The sequence below is a fragment of the Alexandromys fortis genome, unplaced genomic scaffold (assembly GCF_014885135.2).
Source record: "Alexandromys fortis isolate MF-2015 unplaced genomic scaffold, M_Fortis_MF-2015_v1.1 scaffold_0, whole genome shotgun sequence".
Classification (NCBI taxonomy): Eukaryota; Metazoa; Chordata; class Mammalia; order Rodentia; family Cricetidae; genus Alexandromys; species Alexandromys fortis.
In genome coordinates this window covers 35727313-35742721 of record NW_026067949.1, presented here as the reverse complement: position 1 = coordinate 35742721, position 15409 = coordinate 35727313, and the positions used below count along the sequence as shown (strand labels likewise).

General features: G+C 37.9%; 1 protein-coding gene across 6 annotated transcripts in view; it reads right to left on the bottom strand.

Moving 5' to 3' along the window:
* The window catches only part of Adgrl3 (adhesion G protein-coupled receptor L3), a 734036-nt gene that overhangs the window by 276052 nt on the left and 442575 nt on the right, over window positions 1-15409 (bottom strand). For all 6 annotated transcript variants that reach the window (XM_050149593.1, XM_050149588.1, XM_050149591.1 and 3 more), the window contains one exon: window positions 12983-13783. In XM_050149593.1, coding sequence (XP_050005550.1) covers window positions 12983-13783 — 801 coding nt within the window. The remainder of the gene's footprint in view (window positions 1-12982; window positions 13784-15409) is intronic.

Here is a 15409-nt window from a genome sequence, read left to right as displayed (position 1 = left end):
AGAGGCTGAGACAAAAGAACCATGAGTTCTAGGCCAGCCTAGTCTGGGCTTCAACACTGAAACTGCCTAAAATTAATAAATGAATTAAACGTTATTTCATTGCACGCAATGATACTTTCATGGTCAACTTTAAAAATATGTGTATATACACACATACCTGATGCATACATACATATACACACACAGAGACATACACACACATACACACACACACAGGGTGTAGATATGGCTCCACTGTTATGGCTGCTCTTTCAGAGGACCTGAGTTTGCTCTCCAACACCCACAGTGGGTGGAGAACAACTGCCAATAACTGCAGAGAATCTGGCAACATCCTTTGCCTCCAAGTGTGCCTGCACACATATGTGCGTGTGTCCACGTGTACACATACCCACACAGATTTAAAAATATGAATCTTGAAAAAAACATATATGGTATTAGAGTCCCATAAATATAACAGAATGTTTCGTTCACTTGGGTCAGGCTCAACAGCTGTTTCTGTTTTCAAAGAGAAAAATGAGAATACTAAAGCTGGCCAAGAGTTTATGCATCATCCTGATTGGGGTGGCAGCCTCTCAGGATCTGTGCATCCACTGAGATCTCCCCAGGCAAGGAAAAGTGCCACTCACGCTGCGTCTGAGGAGGCAGAATAAATTAGCACGGCCAGAAGGAGTGGTGGGTCTCAAGGCAGCAACACAACAGCTTAGAACAGTGTTTTCCCCGCCCATGCTTAGGGAAATCAGTGAAACGGCTGGAAGAAAGTATCCGTCATGTGTGACACATTATATGTTAGTACACCTGCAAAGATTAGCAGCCGAAATGAAAAATTCAGGTTGTACTTAATTCCATTTTTCAGAATGAAATATACCTTTGCCTGAAAATATGGAGACGCGAGGATTTACCTGCGGTAAGCATGGAGCCCCACTGCTTACATTACAAAATACCTCCGACTACAGTATCAGCTCTAATTTGTCTTTCTGCCCACCCCTTACAACACCCTTCAAACACGCGAACAGAGCACGATCCTTTGCAGAGCTCTGCATGACTGCCTAGGCTCAGAGCCCTTCTCACTGTGCAGGTTTTCCCCAGCTATTCAAGGTGAGGATAAATGGCACCCTGCTTCGCCAGGACAAGCTCACAAAGGGACATGTCTACCCTGGATCAGGCTGCTGCTCTCCTCGCTGACAACCACCCAGACTGTAATTTCGTGAGAACACAAAGCAGGGCCATTTAATGAAACAAAGTGATGGAGTTCCTTGTCGGAGCTGCCTGAGCCCACAGAGGCGGCAGCAAACGCATGGCTCTACAGACGACTGATGAACTCAGACAAGTCCTCACGCCAAGGCAGAAACGCTGCTATAGTGTTAGGCACCTATAGCTGGGCTTCCTTATCTAACACAGAATCTCCTTTAAAAATATTGTTCTCAGGGCTCTCTCGAAGCAATGAATTCATGTTTTAGGACTCTGATGAGACACATTGCAGGGAGCAGGTAGAGAATTGGCATTTTAACATGTTCCCAGAGCGACTACATATTCTTCTTGTAGTGAGTTGGTAAATTGGAGGTTGTCAACCACATACAAAGACGATAGTCAAAAATAATCACAGAACCCAGGCGGTGGTAGTGGCGCACACCTTTAATCCCAGCACTCGGGAGGCAGAGGCAGGCGGATCTCTGTGAGTTCGGGATAAGTCTGGTCTACAAGAGCTATTTCCAGAGCATGGTCCAAAGCTACAGAGAAACCCTGCCTCGAATAACAAACAAACAAACAAACAAAACAAAAAAAGTCACAGAAAAAGAAAACGTCAAAATGTGACGGCATTCTCATACCCGTTGTTAATCTACTAAGGATCGGGTTCTTATTAAGAATATTAAGAATGTTTAGTTTCTTGTTGAAAATAGAAACTAGGATCTTCTCTCACAACTTCTGATTTAATCTAGGGTGCAATCCGACCGTTTAAATTTGTACCACATCTCCAGTGCATAATCTGAGCTCCATCTGACCACAGGGATGGCATGTATGTACTCTTTATGCATTCATACTTTTGTTACACAAAATATATGAACAAGTATTTCTATTTTTTCCAGCACATTTAAAACAGTTGCTTCAATAAACGTGTTTGCTAGCCAGGCAATGGCGTTTGCACACCTTTAATCCGAGCACTCGGGAGGCAGAGGCAGGTCTATCTGTGAGTTTGAGGCCAGCCTGCTCTACAAAGCGAGTTCCAGCACAGGCTTCAAAGCTACACAGAGAAACCCTGTCTTTAAAAACAAAAAACAAAAACAAAAAAGTGTTTTCTTTCCAAATGATTAAACAAAATTGTAATCCATAGCCCTACTAGCTCTCTACAGTTTTTGATATGAACATGACTTTGCCTGCCAGCATTGGTTCCTTCATCAAAAGCACTCACTGAATTGCCTTCAATGAACATATTAGTTCCTGGGAAGAGCTAGGCTACAAAAGAGGCGATAATTACACCGTTCTATGAGAAAATGAATGCCCTATCCTAGTAATTTTAGCATTAAACTAAAAGTACAAATTTTTAATTTCACAATGATTATAATAGTCGGCCTTCATTTCATTCAAATTGAACAAAAGTGTATTTATACTTAAGATTTTGTTTTTTATCTTTTTCCTCTTTTCTGTCCTCATAATGAAATCAAATGCAAGCCACTGTGGTTTGAGATTTTCACTATACTAAGTACTAGAATGCAGCAACAGAAGTATATCTGCTTTGCCAGTAGGACATTTAAATTATTTCATTATACGCTTTCTGTGGGAGTAAACTCAAGAACATGCTATGTACTACTCCAGGACTCTCTAATCAAGAGATGGAAACAAACTCTAGCTAGCATGCTGAGGACTTTTAAAACTAGAATAGAATCTCTCAATGAAAATTTTATTTATTTTTGACTTTAGTTTTCAATGGTCAACTTCTCTCCAAAAATAGTAAATGAAAAATACCAGAAATAATTAATGATTTGTATTCCAAACCACTTGTGTTCCAGGGGTGAGAAACATCCCAGTTCTCCTACAGATCCACACTGTACTTCTCCCCACTTGCCCAGTTTACCAGGTCAGCTAATATGACATCACAGTACCATGTCTATGAGACAGGTAATGTATGTTGTGGGACAATGGTCTTGTACCCTGGAAAGATTTGCTACTTGTACTGGTTTAATAAAACACTGATTGGCAGGAAGTATACGTGGGGTGACCAGGGAGGAGGTATAGGAGGGGCAACCAGAATAGGAGAATTCTGGGAAATGGAAAGGCTCAATCTGTAGTCATCATGGAGACAAAGAGGAAGTAAGATGAGAATGCCTCACTGATAAAAGGTACCAAGCCACGTGGCTAACACAGACAAGAATTATGTGTTAATGTAAGGTGTAAGAGTTAATGAGAAGCCTGAACTAATAAGCCAAACAGTTTATAGTTAATATAAACTTCTGTGTGTTTCATTGGTACTGAATAACTTAAGGACAGAGCGAGACAGAAACCTCTGTAACAAAAGTATTTTTTTTTATTATTTGTTATCAATTTCCTACTGTGCCCAAATCATAAATTAATGTCATCACCAATGTGAAGGCATAGGGAAGACAAAGTTCATGTGGAATTTGGTGATATTTGTGAATTCTGCTTCTACATGAATATAGCCATCATGGATGAGATGAGTGCTTCGCAGTTATTTTATCCTTAGCCCAAATAAGAAAACATCAAAAATAGGGCAAGGCCCTTTCTTTCACAACTATTTCCTCAATAATATGTTGTCATTTTTCATTTGTTCGTCCAAATCCCAAAGGGGACCTTGTGAATCCTAAGACACTTTACCCTATCATCTTTTTTATAGTCTTCCATTTTCATCAAATGTAGTATTAAAACATGGAACTTCAAACAGTCTTCTTTGGTTTTATGTATTCCATTCCTTGCTGAGGCTCTTTTTTCCATAAAAAATAAACTAAGAGCAAAGATGTATATTCTTTTATCTCATTAATTGCTCTTTGGTTATGAAATCTCAGCAGATAATTTTGAAAGGCAAAAAAAATTCTCCAATGTAACTAGACCTAAATTGTTTTCAGAAAATTCTCCTATGTAACTATAGCTAAATTGTTTTCAGAAATGGTTTACATGCTTCACATTAAATTATAAATGAATAAGCATCCCTCACATTGTCCTTAATCATTTTATGAACCTTAGTTGTTCAGTTAAATCAGCCTTGGAAAGTAATTTTTAACAAATTAAAGTACATGGTAGCTCATTACTTCCTTGTAAGGAAATACACCTCATTCATTTACTGTCCATTTGAACACCAAAAGAAAAATAAGTTTATTATCTTTATATTTCTGTCTTCCTTGTTCTTTTTGCATTTCTCTATTATAATTTTTATCATTTTGCCAATTTTGTTCAAACATAATGAGCATGAAAGTGTAGTTAGTAATGCATCTGAATTCAGAAAATGGATATAACATGCTAAGTAGGTCTAAATCTAATAAAGATCTAGTCCTCAAATCTCTAAAGTCCTTCAGATTGCTCAGAATCTCTGCAAAGTTTCCAACTAATCCTTCTAATCCTTCAATAATTAAATCTGCTTCTTCAAGTATTTCCAAGAAGCTACCACATCACTGTACTCCATTTCACAAACCACACTATCATCTTCTTTTAGGCTGCGTGCCACGGGTAAGTTTTGAGATGTAAATATAAAAGCATCACATCTTTATGATTCCAATTGAGGCATCTTTGAAATTTACATCTACATTTGATGTCGATGTAATAGTCTGAGTTACATGGAACTGATAATTTTCCAGTGTTTCGAAGGTATGTGAAATCTAAAAGTTATCCAGGTCTGGAGGGTGTTCGAAAATAGCAGACATGTTTGTTTGCCTTCACTCTACTTTAGCTTTGGTATATTCTTGCACTGGTTACTTCACCTTATTTACTTGGACTTAATTCTTCATACGTATATTTTGTCTGACCTCCCTTGCATTTGTTATGACTGCTCATTCTTCTAAAGCATGAATAGAGGCAACATGGTGAAACTGAACATCAGATTGACTAGACTGACAAAAACTGCATACACAGCTAACTATTTTCTTGCATTTATAGGTTGCTAGTATTTTTCTGGGTAAGATTATTTTTTAAAAGATTGAGTTTTACAGCTAAAACATTTAGTTGATGAAACACTTTGCAGAAAAGGTAAAAGAGAGTTTCGGTTTGTACCGTCAGCAATATTCATAGATAGACAGTATTTGTAAATTTGTCCTGTTACGTAAAGAGCATGAAGAGATACCGCACTCTTCCAAAGCAAATATAAAGAAATATTCTCCATTTGTTTTCAGAGAGATCTGATAACAGGTCTCACTCTATAGAACCAGACAATAGTACAGATTTTTATCTATCTACCATTTATGTATCTTCAGTTATGGCATTTATCAAAATTATTGGAGACTTTAGATTTCTAGTGGAAAAACAGTTACTAAGAAAGAAGTAGATCTGTACTTTAAAAGTCATGCTTGCAAGCTCTTATCTAAGGTTCTTGGCTACCACTTCAAATATTTCAAATTGGACATTAAGCAGGGATCATCAGGCATAGCAATTTTAGCAGCTCATATGTAATGTAGCAGATTCTGCTTCATCTGTGCTAGTACGGCCAAAAGGATGAGATTAAGGGCACACCCTCCCCACCTTCCTATTCAGCAATCACACCCTTGCTACTGTTGCCAAACATCACAGGAGGGCTCATATGGAGCTGCAAAATCACTTCAGTTCCACCTGCCTGCCCTCTGGTGGACATGCTAATGAGCAACGCAACAGCTCCAGAAGACACAGCTGGAGTGTGCATGAGAACACTCGTTCGGAAAGAATTCGTCTTTGTACGTCCCTGAAGGTTCAGTGTAGAAATAATTTTCATCATCTTCTAAAAGGTATTCATTTATTGGAGACTTCACTTTGTAGGAAGGAAAGGAATCCTGCATCCATGATTCATTTTGTCAGCAGCACCTCTACTAGGAAGGTCATTTAGACGTCAGATTCATAAGAAACACAGGCTGTGCACAGCTGTAGAGAGTGAGGCATGGCTTTGCTTTTTAACCAAACTAGAGTTTTTATATTCAGAGTCCGAAAAGCAGATGGTGTCATTCTCCAAAGCTTAACCCTTAGTGGTAAGGAAAAAAATATACAGGAAAGGTAAAAATGGTGGAAGAGAATTCGGCTGACACAGAGCAGGAAAATTTTGTTAAGTTTTCTCTGTACTTCCTGGGAATGCAGCAACAGCCATGTCAGTCAGCAGCAGCTGTCACCACAGGCAATGGAGAAGCCTGGGAAGAATGGGAGGGAGTTCTCCCACACAGGGAAACAGCTGATGAGCAAAATCTCCAGCTGGGGCTGAGATTAGCAACAAGTTGTGGAGTGTTTTCCTTTTTGCAGATTTCGCTCGGCTTGCAAAGATGGAGGTGAAGCAAACTTTGGAGACGGCATGGCATCTCAAGTGGAACTGAGAACTGACCCCTAAGAGGACGAGTCTGGCGGAGGAACCCAGTGTTTTCACATTCTATTTCCTGTCTCTAGTACACCCCATATAAGTAAGCTATTCAGCTAGCAGATTCAGCTGCCTATCCAACATGTGGCACTTTCAAAAATGTTCAGGATGCTCTGCCCAGCACTCATATTACTCAGCTGTCAAAGTAAAGGGCTCAGATATATGATGGGAAAATTACATTTTAACGAGGTGTCATGTGTGTTTAAAGTTCTTATTCATCACGACATAGCCAGAGCTTTTGCGGGAGACACAAATGCACTAATTAGCATATTATAAGGACAGAAGGTACACCTAACAATCTGCATTGTTCAGTGGCTGTGCTCAGACTCCGTGTTGTTTCTTTAGAGCCTGCTCTCTTCAGCTTATAGCAGAGATGCTCATTTGCATAATCTCTAGGGCTGCCTGCGAAATTGTGGGTTGTATTTGGAAAGAGGAACGCGCTAAGCTTGTAACACCTGTCTTCAGCATTCCTTCATTAGGACTTACCGTCTCGCGTGTTTGTCACCCATTCCCAACAGTGAACTTTTGTATCTTAGACACAGTAAGTTAGAGACATTTTCAGGCTAGGCATCTCTCTTTGTGTAACTAGCTTGATTTTCCTTCTGAAGGAAATCTTGGGAAATATTTGTATATTTAACAAGGGATACCTAGACTTTTATATGAATAGTTTAGGAGTAAATGGTGAGAGTCAAAGGAAACATCTCACCAATCAATCCACTGCAGCAATAAATATTGATTTTTAGCACCAAATGGCTTGGGAGGAAAAGCAGCTAAGAGAGAGAGCAATGACTAAAGCGAGTGAGACGGCTGGGTGCCCAATGTCAGGCTTAGAAATATGATTCCCATATCAGAGTAACTCAAACCATCTATGAAATAGTCAAGTGTTCCTAGGAGAAGGCTAATGGACAAGGTCGACAACAGGTGACTGAGGTAATGATGACGTTTGATATGAGAGGATATAGACAGTCAAAAAAATACATTCTGGAGAAAATCCTAGACTTAATAGTTACAGGCCTGGGACTCTGCCCAACCCAGACAAACAGGTCCTTCACAACCAGTTTAAACTACCGTGACTGCTGAAAAAGGTTTCTTTTACAGGTTACCCAACAATGAGTCTCTTGTTTTCACACAAAATGCATTTTCAGTAGAGGGCAACCACCAAGCCCACATTAAATATAAGACAGTTTTCATTTTCTTTAAGTTGAAGGAGTCTGTGCAACCTGTTAACTGGAGATTTTTCATAACAAAAAATTCTTCAAGCAACTGAATACTTTCTGCCCTATTATAGGACCACGGACTTTAATTTCTCTCAATTTCTTTTGCAAGAAATTATATTAGGTGTTAATTTGCTTTAGCACTCCTCTTTTACACGAGCTCAACTTATTTTTAAGTTGTTTACTTATTTATTTATTTAATGTGAATGGGTATTTGGTCTATATGTATGTCTGTACACCACATACACATCTGGCACCCACAGAAGCTAGAGAAGAAGCCAGATGCCTTTGAAATGGAGATCCAGAGAGTTGGTACCAGCTGTGTGCATGCTGAAAACCAAACCTAGGTCCTCAGGAAGAGCAGTCAGTGCTCCTAACTGCTGAGCCACCTCTCTAGTCTCTAAACTTTTACACATAATAAAGAAGTGGAGGTGGGACTGGGGAGGATGTCAGGACTTCATATAACTTCCAGGTAATAGATGCTTTAGGCATACACTGAGAAGACCAGCCAGGGATTGCATGAAAAAGATTTTCATTCTCACAGTAGACGGAACAAGCAAGTATAGACAATTTCATTTACTCATGCAATTCTGAAATCCTTCAGCAAATCATTATGGAACATCTATTGTTTATCAGTCAACAAAGACTATAGACAGAAATGACTAAACAATATCAACGAGCATATCTCAGTGTGAATTCAAGTGCTATTAACATGCCTCCAAAAATGGGTTTTGTATTTGGAAATTATACATACTGAATTCCTTAATGTGAAGCATATCACATTATTAATATTTCTAAAAAATGGTTTTCTGATATAATTGAATGCTTAAAATGAATATTAAATAGCAGCATCAGTGCATGTTTCTAGCTATCTTCACACTAATTTCATGCTGAAAAACCACACGAACGCTGACAATTTTGTATTTGATAAATGCCTAATAAACGAGGAGAGGTTAACGTTCTGAAACTAATGTTTTCTGAGAAAAACCAGAAACAAACATTAAACTTCTAAGCTTTTCTAAGAAGAATAAACCCTAACTATGTTCGCAAGAGATCTTCACTTATAGTCTAAATTGAGCATTTGAATTAAAATTTTATATGAGTTGATTAAAACTAATTTCTTTACATACATATTGCTGAAAACAATCTGTTTCCCAGAGATTTTCCGTTGGAGAAGAAAGCAAACATAGACGTTGTGTGAAGGGACTAAACAGAGTCTTCCCAGTCTGTGCTGGAGAATTAATTTACTGCTGGGAGATGAGGAAGGGATTAGAATTGAAAAAATGGCTTCAACACGTCATAGAATAGTTCTGAGGAGAAAAGATGGCACCGACACTACTCCAAAAACTGCCTCATAAACTAAACACAACACAAAAGCAGTGGCCACAGAGACCAACATCTTTCTATTATAAATACATAATATGGGTAATAGTTGCCCTGCAGTCATCAGACTAAGATTCTTAATGTATCAAATAAACATCATCTAATTAAAGTTTAACAATATATTACGATAGACATGATTTTCCTATTCCACAGTTGTCAAACCCAAGACTGAAACTATGGATAATCAGACAAGAAGCCAGGGTAGGCCGGGCGGTGGTGGCGCACGCCTTTAATCCCAGCACTTGGGAGGCAGAGGCAGGCGGATCTCTGGGAGTTTAAGGCCAGCCTGGTCTACAAGAGCTAGTTCCAGGACAGGAACCAAAAAGCTACAGAGAAACCCTGTCTCAAAAAAAAAAAAAAAAAAAAAAAAAAGAAGCCAGGGTAGAATTCAAAGCCAGGTCCTTAGACTCTCGTGTTCAGGTTCGAAGGCAGATGTTGCCTATTGGGAAGCATGGTTGAGTCTCTTTCTATAGATTCAAGAGAGGAATGTTTGCACTTTATCTTCCCAGAGTAAGTCTTGTGTGGTACAGAATAGTTTCATACAGCAAAAATAAAACAAAAGTAACCCTTTCCATGAAAACTTGAGAGTTCTACCTCTTAACAAAACATAACTTAAATTAGAGAAAAATCCTCAGTTGAATACCAGCAGGCAGCAAGTACATTTTGCCTTTGTTCTTTCCCCTTTTCTACTTCTTCCTTCCTTCCTTCCTCTCTCCCTCCCTCCCTCCTTTCCTCCCTCCCTCCCTCTCTTCCTCCGTGCCTCCTTCCCTTCCATTTTTGGCCCTACACTATTTTCTTTAAATTGAGATTTTTGTATCCAGACACAAGAAGACCCATAACAAAAATGACAGTACGAATTCACACCAGGCAGCTGCTTTGAAAAACACCAGTGTAATTTACTCTGAAAAATACCCAGCTAAAGCTGTTTTTGTGGAATAAGATGAACAGCTCCTATTAATGCTAATTGAAATCCTCATATCCACACATACCATGCATAAAATTTACTTCTACAGTTATTTTTTCCACCTCTAAATTGCAGTAGGTCCAATGACAGAGTACTACCTTTTTAATTTGAGCATCCATGCATGCAAATTGATACTTTTTTTGGTGATTATGTTGACAAATTCAATACAGGTGAAATTCCACTGTTTGTAAAGTGGACAAAGTTTTAAGTGTGAACAATCAAATACAATGAAAACCAAATCTCTTTTCTTAAAAGAGTCCAATTAAAATGAAATTTATAATTTCTTAATATTTTTCTCTTCAAAAACAGCATCTGAATGAATGTGGCACTAATATATGCCATCAAGATGTCCTACATTTTAACTCCCATAAGCAGAGAAATAATTTTAAATGAGAAGTACATTTTTCCTTATATAAACAATTAATGCAATTCTTATCTATATATAAATATATGTATATTTCTGTTTCTATATGTGGAGAGATTATATACAAACATGTATAAAGTTTTTGGGTGCATACCAGACCTATTTTGGGCAAGTGTCTAAATACGTTGAAATGAAGGTACAGTATTCTTCGAGGTTAATTTATAAAGTCTGGATGAAGAATTGTGTTAACTGGGTGGTGGTGGCACATGCCGTTAATACCAGCACTTGGGAGGCAGATCTCAGTGAGTTTGAGGCCAGTCTACAAAGCAAGTTCCCCAGAACTGAGTCTCAGAGAAATCCTCCTCTAAGAACAAAACCAAAAGTAAATAAATAAATTAATATAAATGTGTTTATTAATACTTTGAATTACTATGAATACTAGTAAATTTTAGAATGTTATTCAGATAAAAATAGGACAAAATCTATTAGTTCAATGAAACTTGAGATGTTATTGCCCCTTTATTCTTGCACTGCAAACCAAGAATAAAATGTTTCCACTAGGAATTACTTCATGCCACAGTGGAGTAAAGCAAAAAGATTACATATTATTCATAAACAGTATGATCACAGAAAAATACAAATTTTCATTTAAAATGGTCAGATCGGTGAGATACAGACTTCATACAATTCTCCAATTTATCGATTGTGTCTGTGTTCTCAGCTGAGAAGGGCTGAGTCTAAGAGTCTTACCAGCATGTCGTACAGCTGGGAATGTCGTTTCGGAGAGTTATCATTTATCTTTTGCAAGAGATGCTAGAACTTGTTACTAGAGATGCTGCAGCCAGAGACTTTTCATTGTAGAAAAGTTAATTCGACATAACATCAGCATTGCTAATTGTGGAAAGACATGACATCACTGATTGAAGATCTTTAAGGATTAGAAAAGATGCTACCAAATTTGTCAGTTTCTTCGAGGAAGAGGTGGAAAGCCATTATACATTTGTGCATTTAAAATAAGCCGATTGTAATCTGGTTTCTGGTGTTATCATGTTGCAATTGGCTTGGTTGAAGAGCAGAAGGAGGGTGAGTGGGGGAGCGGGAGGGCAATGGGAGGAGGGGAAAAAGTGGAAATTTTTGAATGGAAAAATAAATAAAATAAATAAAAAAGAAAATAAGCCAATTATGCCCTATTTCTATAAAACACTATATTAAAGTCTGCGAAGAAATTATGATCAGACATGTTCATAATACAAAGGTGAATGAAGCTAGCTCATCAGTTCTCTGTGAGTACTGTGTGTAAAGGGTTAAATTAGACAATAAAATAGCATGCTCAGAAGGGTATGGCACATAATTCAGAAAATGAGAAATAGTAACAACTAAACTCTTTTAATTTATTTTTGATTTTTTTCAAGACAGGGTTTCTTTATGTAGCTCTGGCTGTCCTGGAGACAAGGCTGGCCTCAAACTCAGTGATCCATCTGCTTCTGCCTACCAAGTGCTGGGTTTAAAAGCATGTGCCACCACTGCCCAACAAAAACTAAACTCTACTTGAAATAAATAATTTATTTTTAATTCCTATATTACTACCAAAATTCATACTCTTCTGTGTTCTCTAGTACACGTTAACTTGGACAACAGTACTACGGCATGTTACAAAATTAAACTTTTACTGACTTATTTTTTGAGCATATTTTTGAGTTAATGTCACAGACTGAGGCCCACGCTTGACTAGAATTCCACATTACTTAGACTGGCCTGAATCCTTGGCAATTTTCCTGTTTCAGCCATCCAAGTGCAGAGATTACAAGCATGAGCCACCATGCCTAGTAAAAAAAAATCTAATAATAAAAAAAATGAAAATTATTAAAGATTTTTACAATCATCTTTATATAATATTAAAAGTCAATAGCGGGTTCTGGAAGAGGGAACCATTTAAATAATTGAAATTAAAGATGATCTCAAGCTTAAACAGGACAGTGTTTTGAATTATTGTCATTCATTAAAACATGTGAACTGTGTACTTATGGAGTTACTATTAAGTTTGCTGAGACACATACTTTCAACTAATTCCCACTTCCCTGATGGTTGGTCTTATGCAACGTACTTCGTTGGGTCAAGTTGTTGGCACCTAGCTCAAGAAAGCATTATGCCAAGTTAACATTTTGATATGTTCCAAATGGAAAAAAAAATTCTCAAGAACATTCTACAATTAATGTGAAAGAACAGCATACAATATAAGCAGAAATTTTCTCTATTTCATTATGAAAGAAGTAACTATATGATAAAGACAAATATAACTCAAAGAAAGCAGGATGATGTAGGAGTCGAACTAGGTAAGGGACAGAGTCAATTTCTCATAGGTCTGTGTTCTTAGACAACAACCAACCTTTCCAAAATAAGCACAATTAATATTATGTGTTAGATACTCAAGTCAGAAGATTGCATAGGGAATTAAAACTTCACGAAGCAGCTTATTGAGAACAAATAGTAGTTTTTCTCTGAAAAGTACCCCAAATCAAACTTACCTGATCTACTATCCAGAGGTCCAAAGTCCAAAGAGTATTTCACAACATGGTAGTTATTCCAAACATAAAGCAGATTGTCCCTGGGGTTGTAATCCACAGCTGCGATGTACTGGTAGGAATTAGGAAAGGGTACATCCACCAGGCTATCTTTGCTTTGGTCGGTGTTGTAAATGTAGTCAATCTTATTACCAGTGGCCTCATTGTCATCATCCTCATATACAGATTTGACCACATACAGAATTCCACAAATCATAAACGCATTGGAAGCTGACCTTTTATCATACGCTGTGTCCCATGTCCCCTCAATCCGTAGGGTATAAGGGTTCAACTGGCTAATGACAATTTTGCCATTGTTTTGTTCTGTTGCATAGATTACCCATAATCCATTTTCATCCACTGCCAAGTCTATGTCAGATTTGCCACCCCATCGGTATGGGGATGTGTCATGGTAATTGGCGTTTGCTATGATCGCCTCTCCACTCTTTATCCTAGTCCGTAAATCAAACTTTACTATGTTCCTGGTACGTTCCTTGTTGAAGAACAGGGCACCATCATATACTACAAATCCAGTGCCATCCACTCTGTGAGGGAGCTTGTAGGTCGTTGTTGGCCTTCCAGCAATGAAGTCATCTTTGGATGAATACTCTGTCAGGGTATCAGTTCTGTAGGGGGTCCAGGGCATATAATAAATCTTGTCGGAAGCCTGTAGAGGGTCTTTGCACCATGCCCCAGACTGGTGGTCCGATTCAAACAAGTGTTCACTCTGGTACACTCCTTTTAGCAGTCCAGGACAAAGAAAAACTGTCAGGAGGGAAAGTTATAATAACAAATATATTAATTGAATCTCCTTTTGTGTGCTTTCATTTTTAGCAAACAGAACACAACTCCAACAAGTGATACCCACCACCACTTATATTGTGGCAATACTGTTTGTTATACAAAGCATTTTTCCACATTAATTTTGTATTTTTATCTTCAAACAATTTGATGTCACTTGTTGGAAAAATGTTAGCCTTTTCAGAAGCAGCTGTGCTTTTCTGAGTTTTTCCTTTACAAACACATATTTTGGTGCATGTCTGAAGTGTAGCATATGTCTATGAGTTCTATAGACATATTACCAAGTACCAACTTTACACATGATGCTTTTTTAGTTCAATGAAGAACTCTATCTCATTTGAAAATGATAATCCATTGTTTCCACTCTGATGAAATTGACGGTTTGATAGTTATTAATCATTAATAAGTTGATATTCCACATTATTATCATTTGAATAAAGGAAAAGAAAAGATCTGCAACACTGGCCACTGAATCTTTCAGCAAAAAAAGGGGAGGGGGAGGTGGCTCTCAAAGCTGTTGCAACACACACAGAGCATGCAACCCATTCAATTAAAGATGAGTGATGGATGGATACTGGAAGGAAAAAGAGAAAGGGAGAGAAAGAAAGGAAAGGAAGAAGAAGAGAAGAAGAAAGTGAAAGGTTACAGAAAAAAAAAAACAGGATCTAGATTTTAATCAGTTAAAAACGTCCTGTTAAGTACAGTATTATTGGAACTTAAAAACATGTACCTTTTACTGTTACATGAGAAAGGCATTGAAAAAAAAAAACAAGATTACTTGCTATAATTTTGCTGCTCATACTTCAGAAGGAAAATGGACAGGAATCATTCGATTCTTTTTGTTGTTTAGTATAACTCACTGGAGAATATTGTCAGTTTGGTGGTAAGAAAGCTGGGCAGGGCCATCTGAAATGAAGGGACTACAGAGCAACGTTTCCCAAAGGGTGGTTCTTGAAGCGGCTGTGGCACAGCTGCACACAAGGAAAAAGGGGACCTGGAGCCACATTCAGTTATGACATACGATAGATAGAACATAAAAGCGTGGCAAAGATTATCATAGCTTAAGTACAGTGATGAATCTCTAAATCGGAAGTTGGGTGAGTGAACATATTGCACAATTTGATCCCTTTGTGTGAAGCCACTTTGGATGACTGTGTCCTTCTGAACCTGCTCTGGGAAGCGTTGCTTGCATCTACTTGCAAGGCAAACACACTGAAGAAACAACCATGCAGTCCGCTGTTAGGTTTGAGATGATTAGAATTTTCCTGGGTGAAAAAAAAGTAGGAAGCCACAAGGAATTGGACGCTGACCTGCTTTTTAACAAATAAAGGATTATCCTTTGGTGTTAGTGATTAGGTCCTTAGTATTAACTAGAAACACATATCCCCTGGAAAACAGTCTGGGAAGAACCTCAGCTATACAGTAAAGGTGGCTGAAATGAAAGGACATTCCTAAGATAGTCAAAGACTTACTTTCTAAAGAAATAAAAAGTTTTGTGGCAAAAGTTGACCTTCACATTCTGCAAAGATAGGGACCACTATAAATTTGTAATTGAAAACAATAATCATGGTATAGAACTTAGGAGTTTTC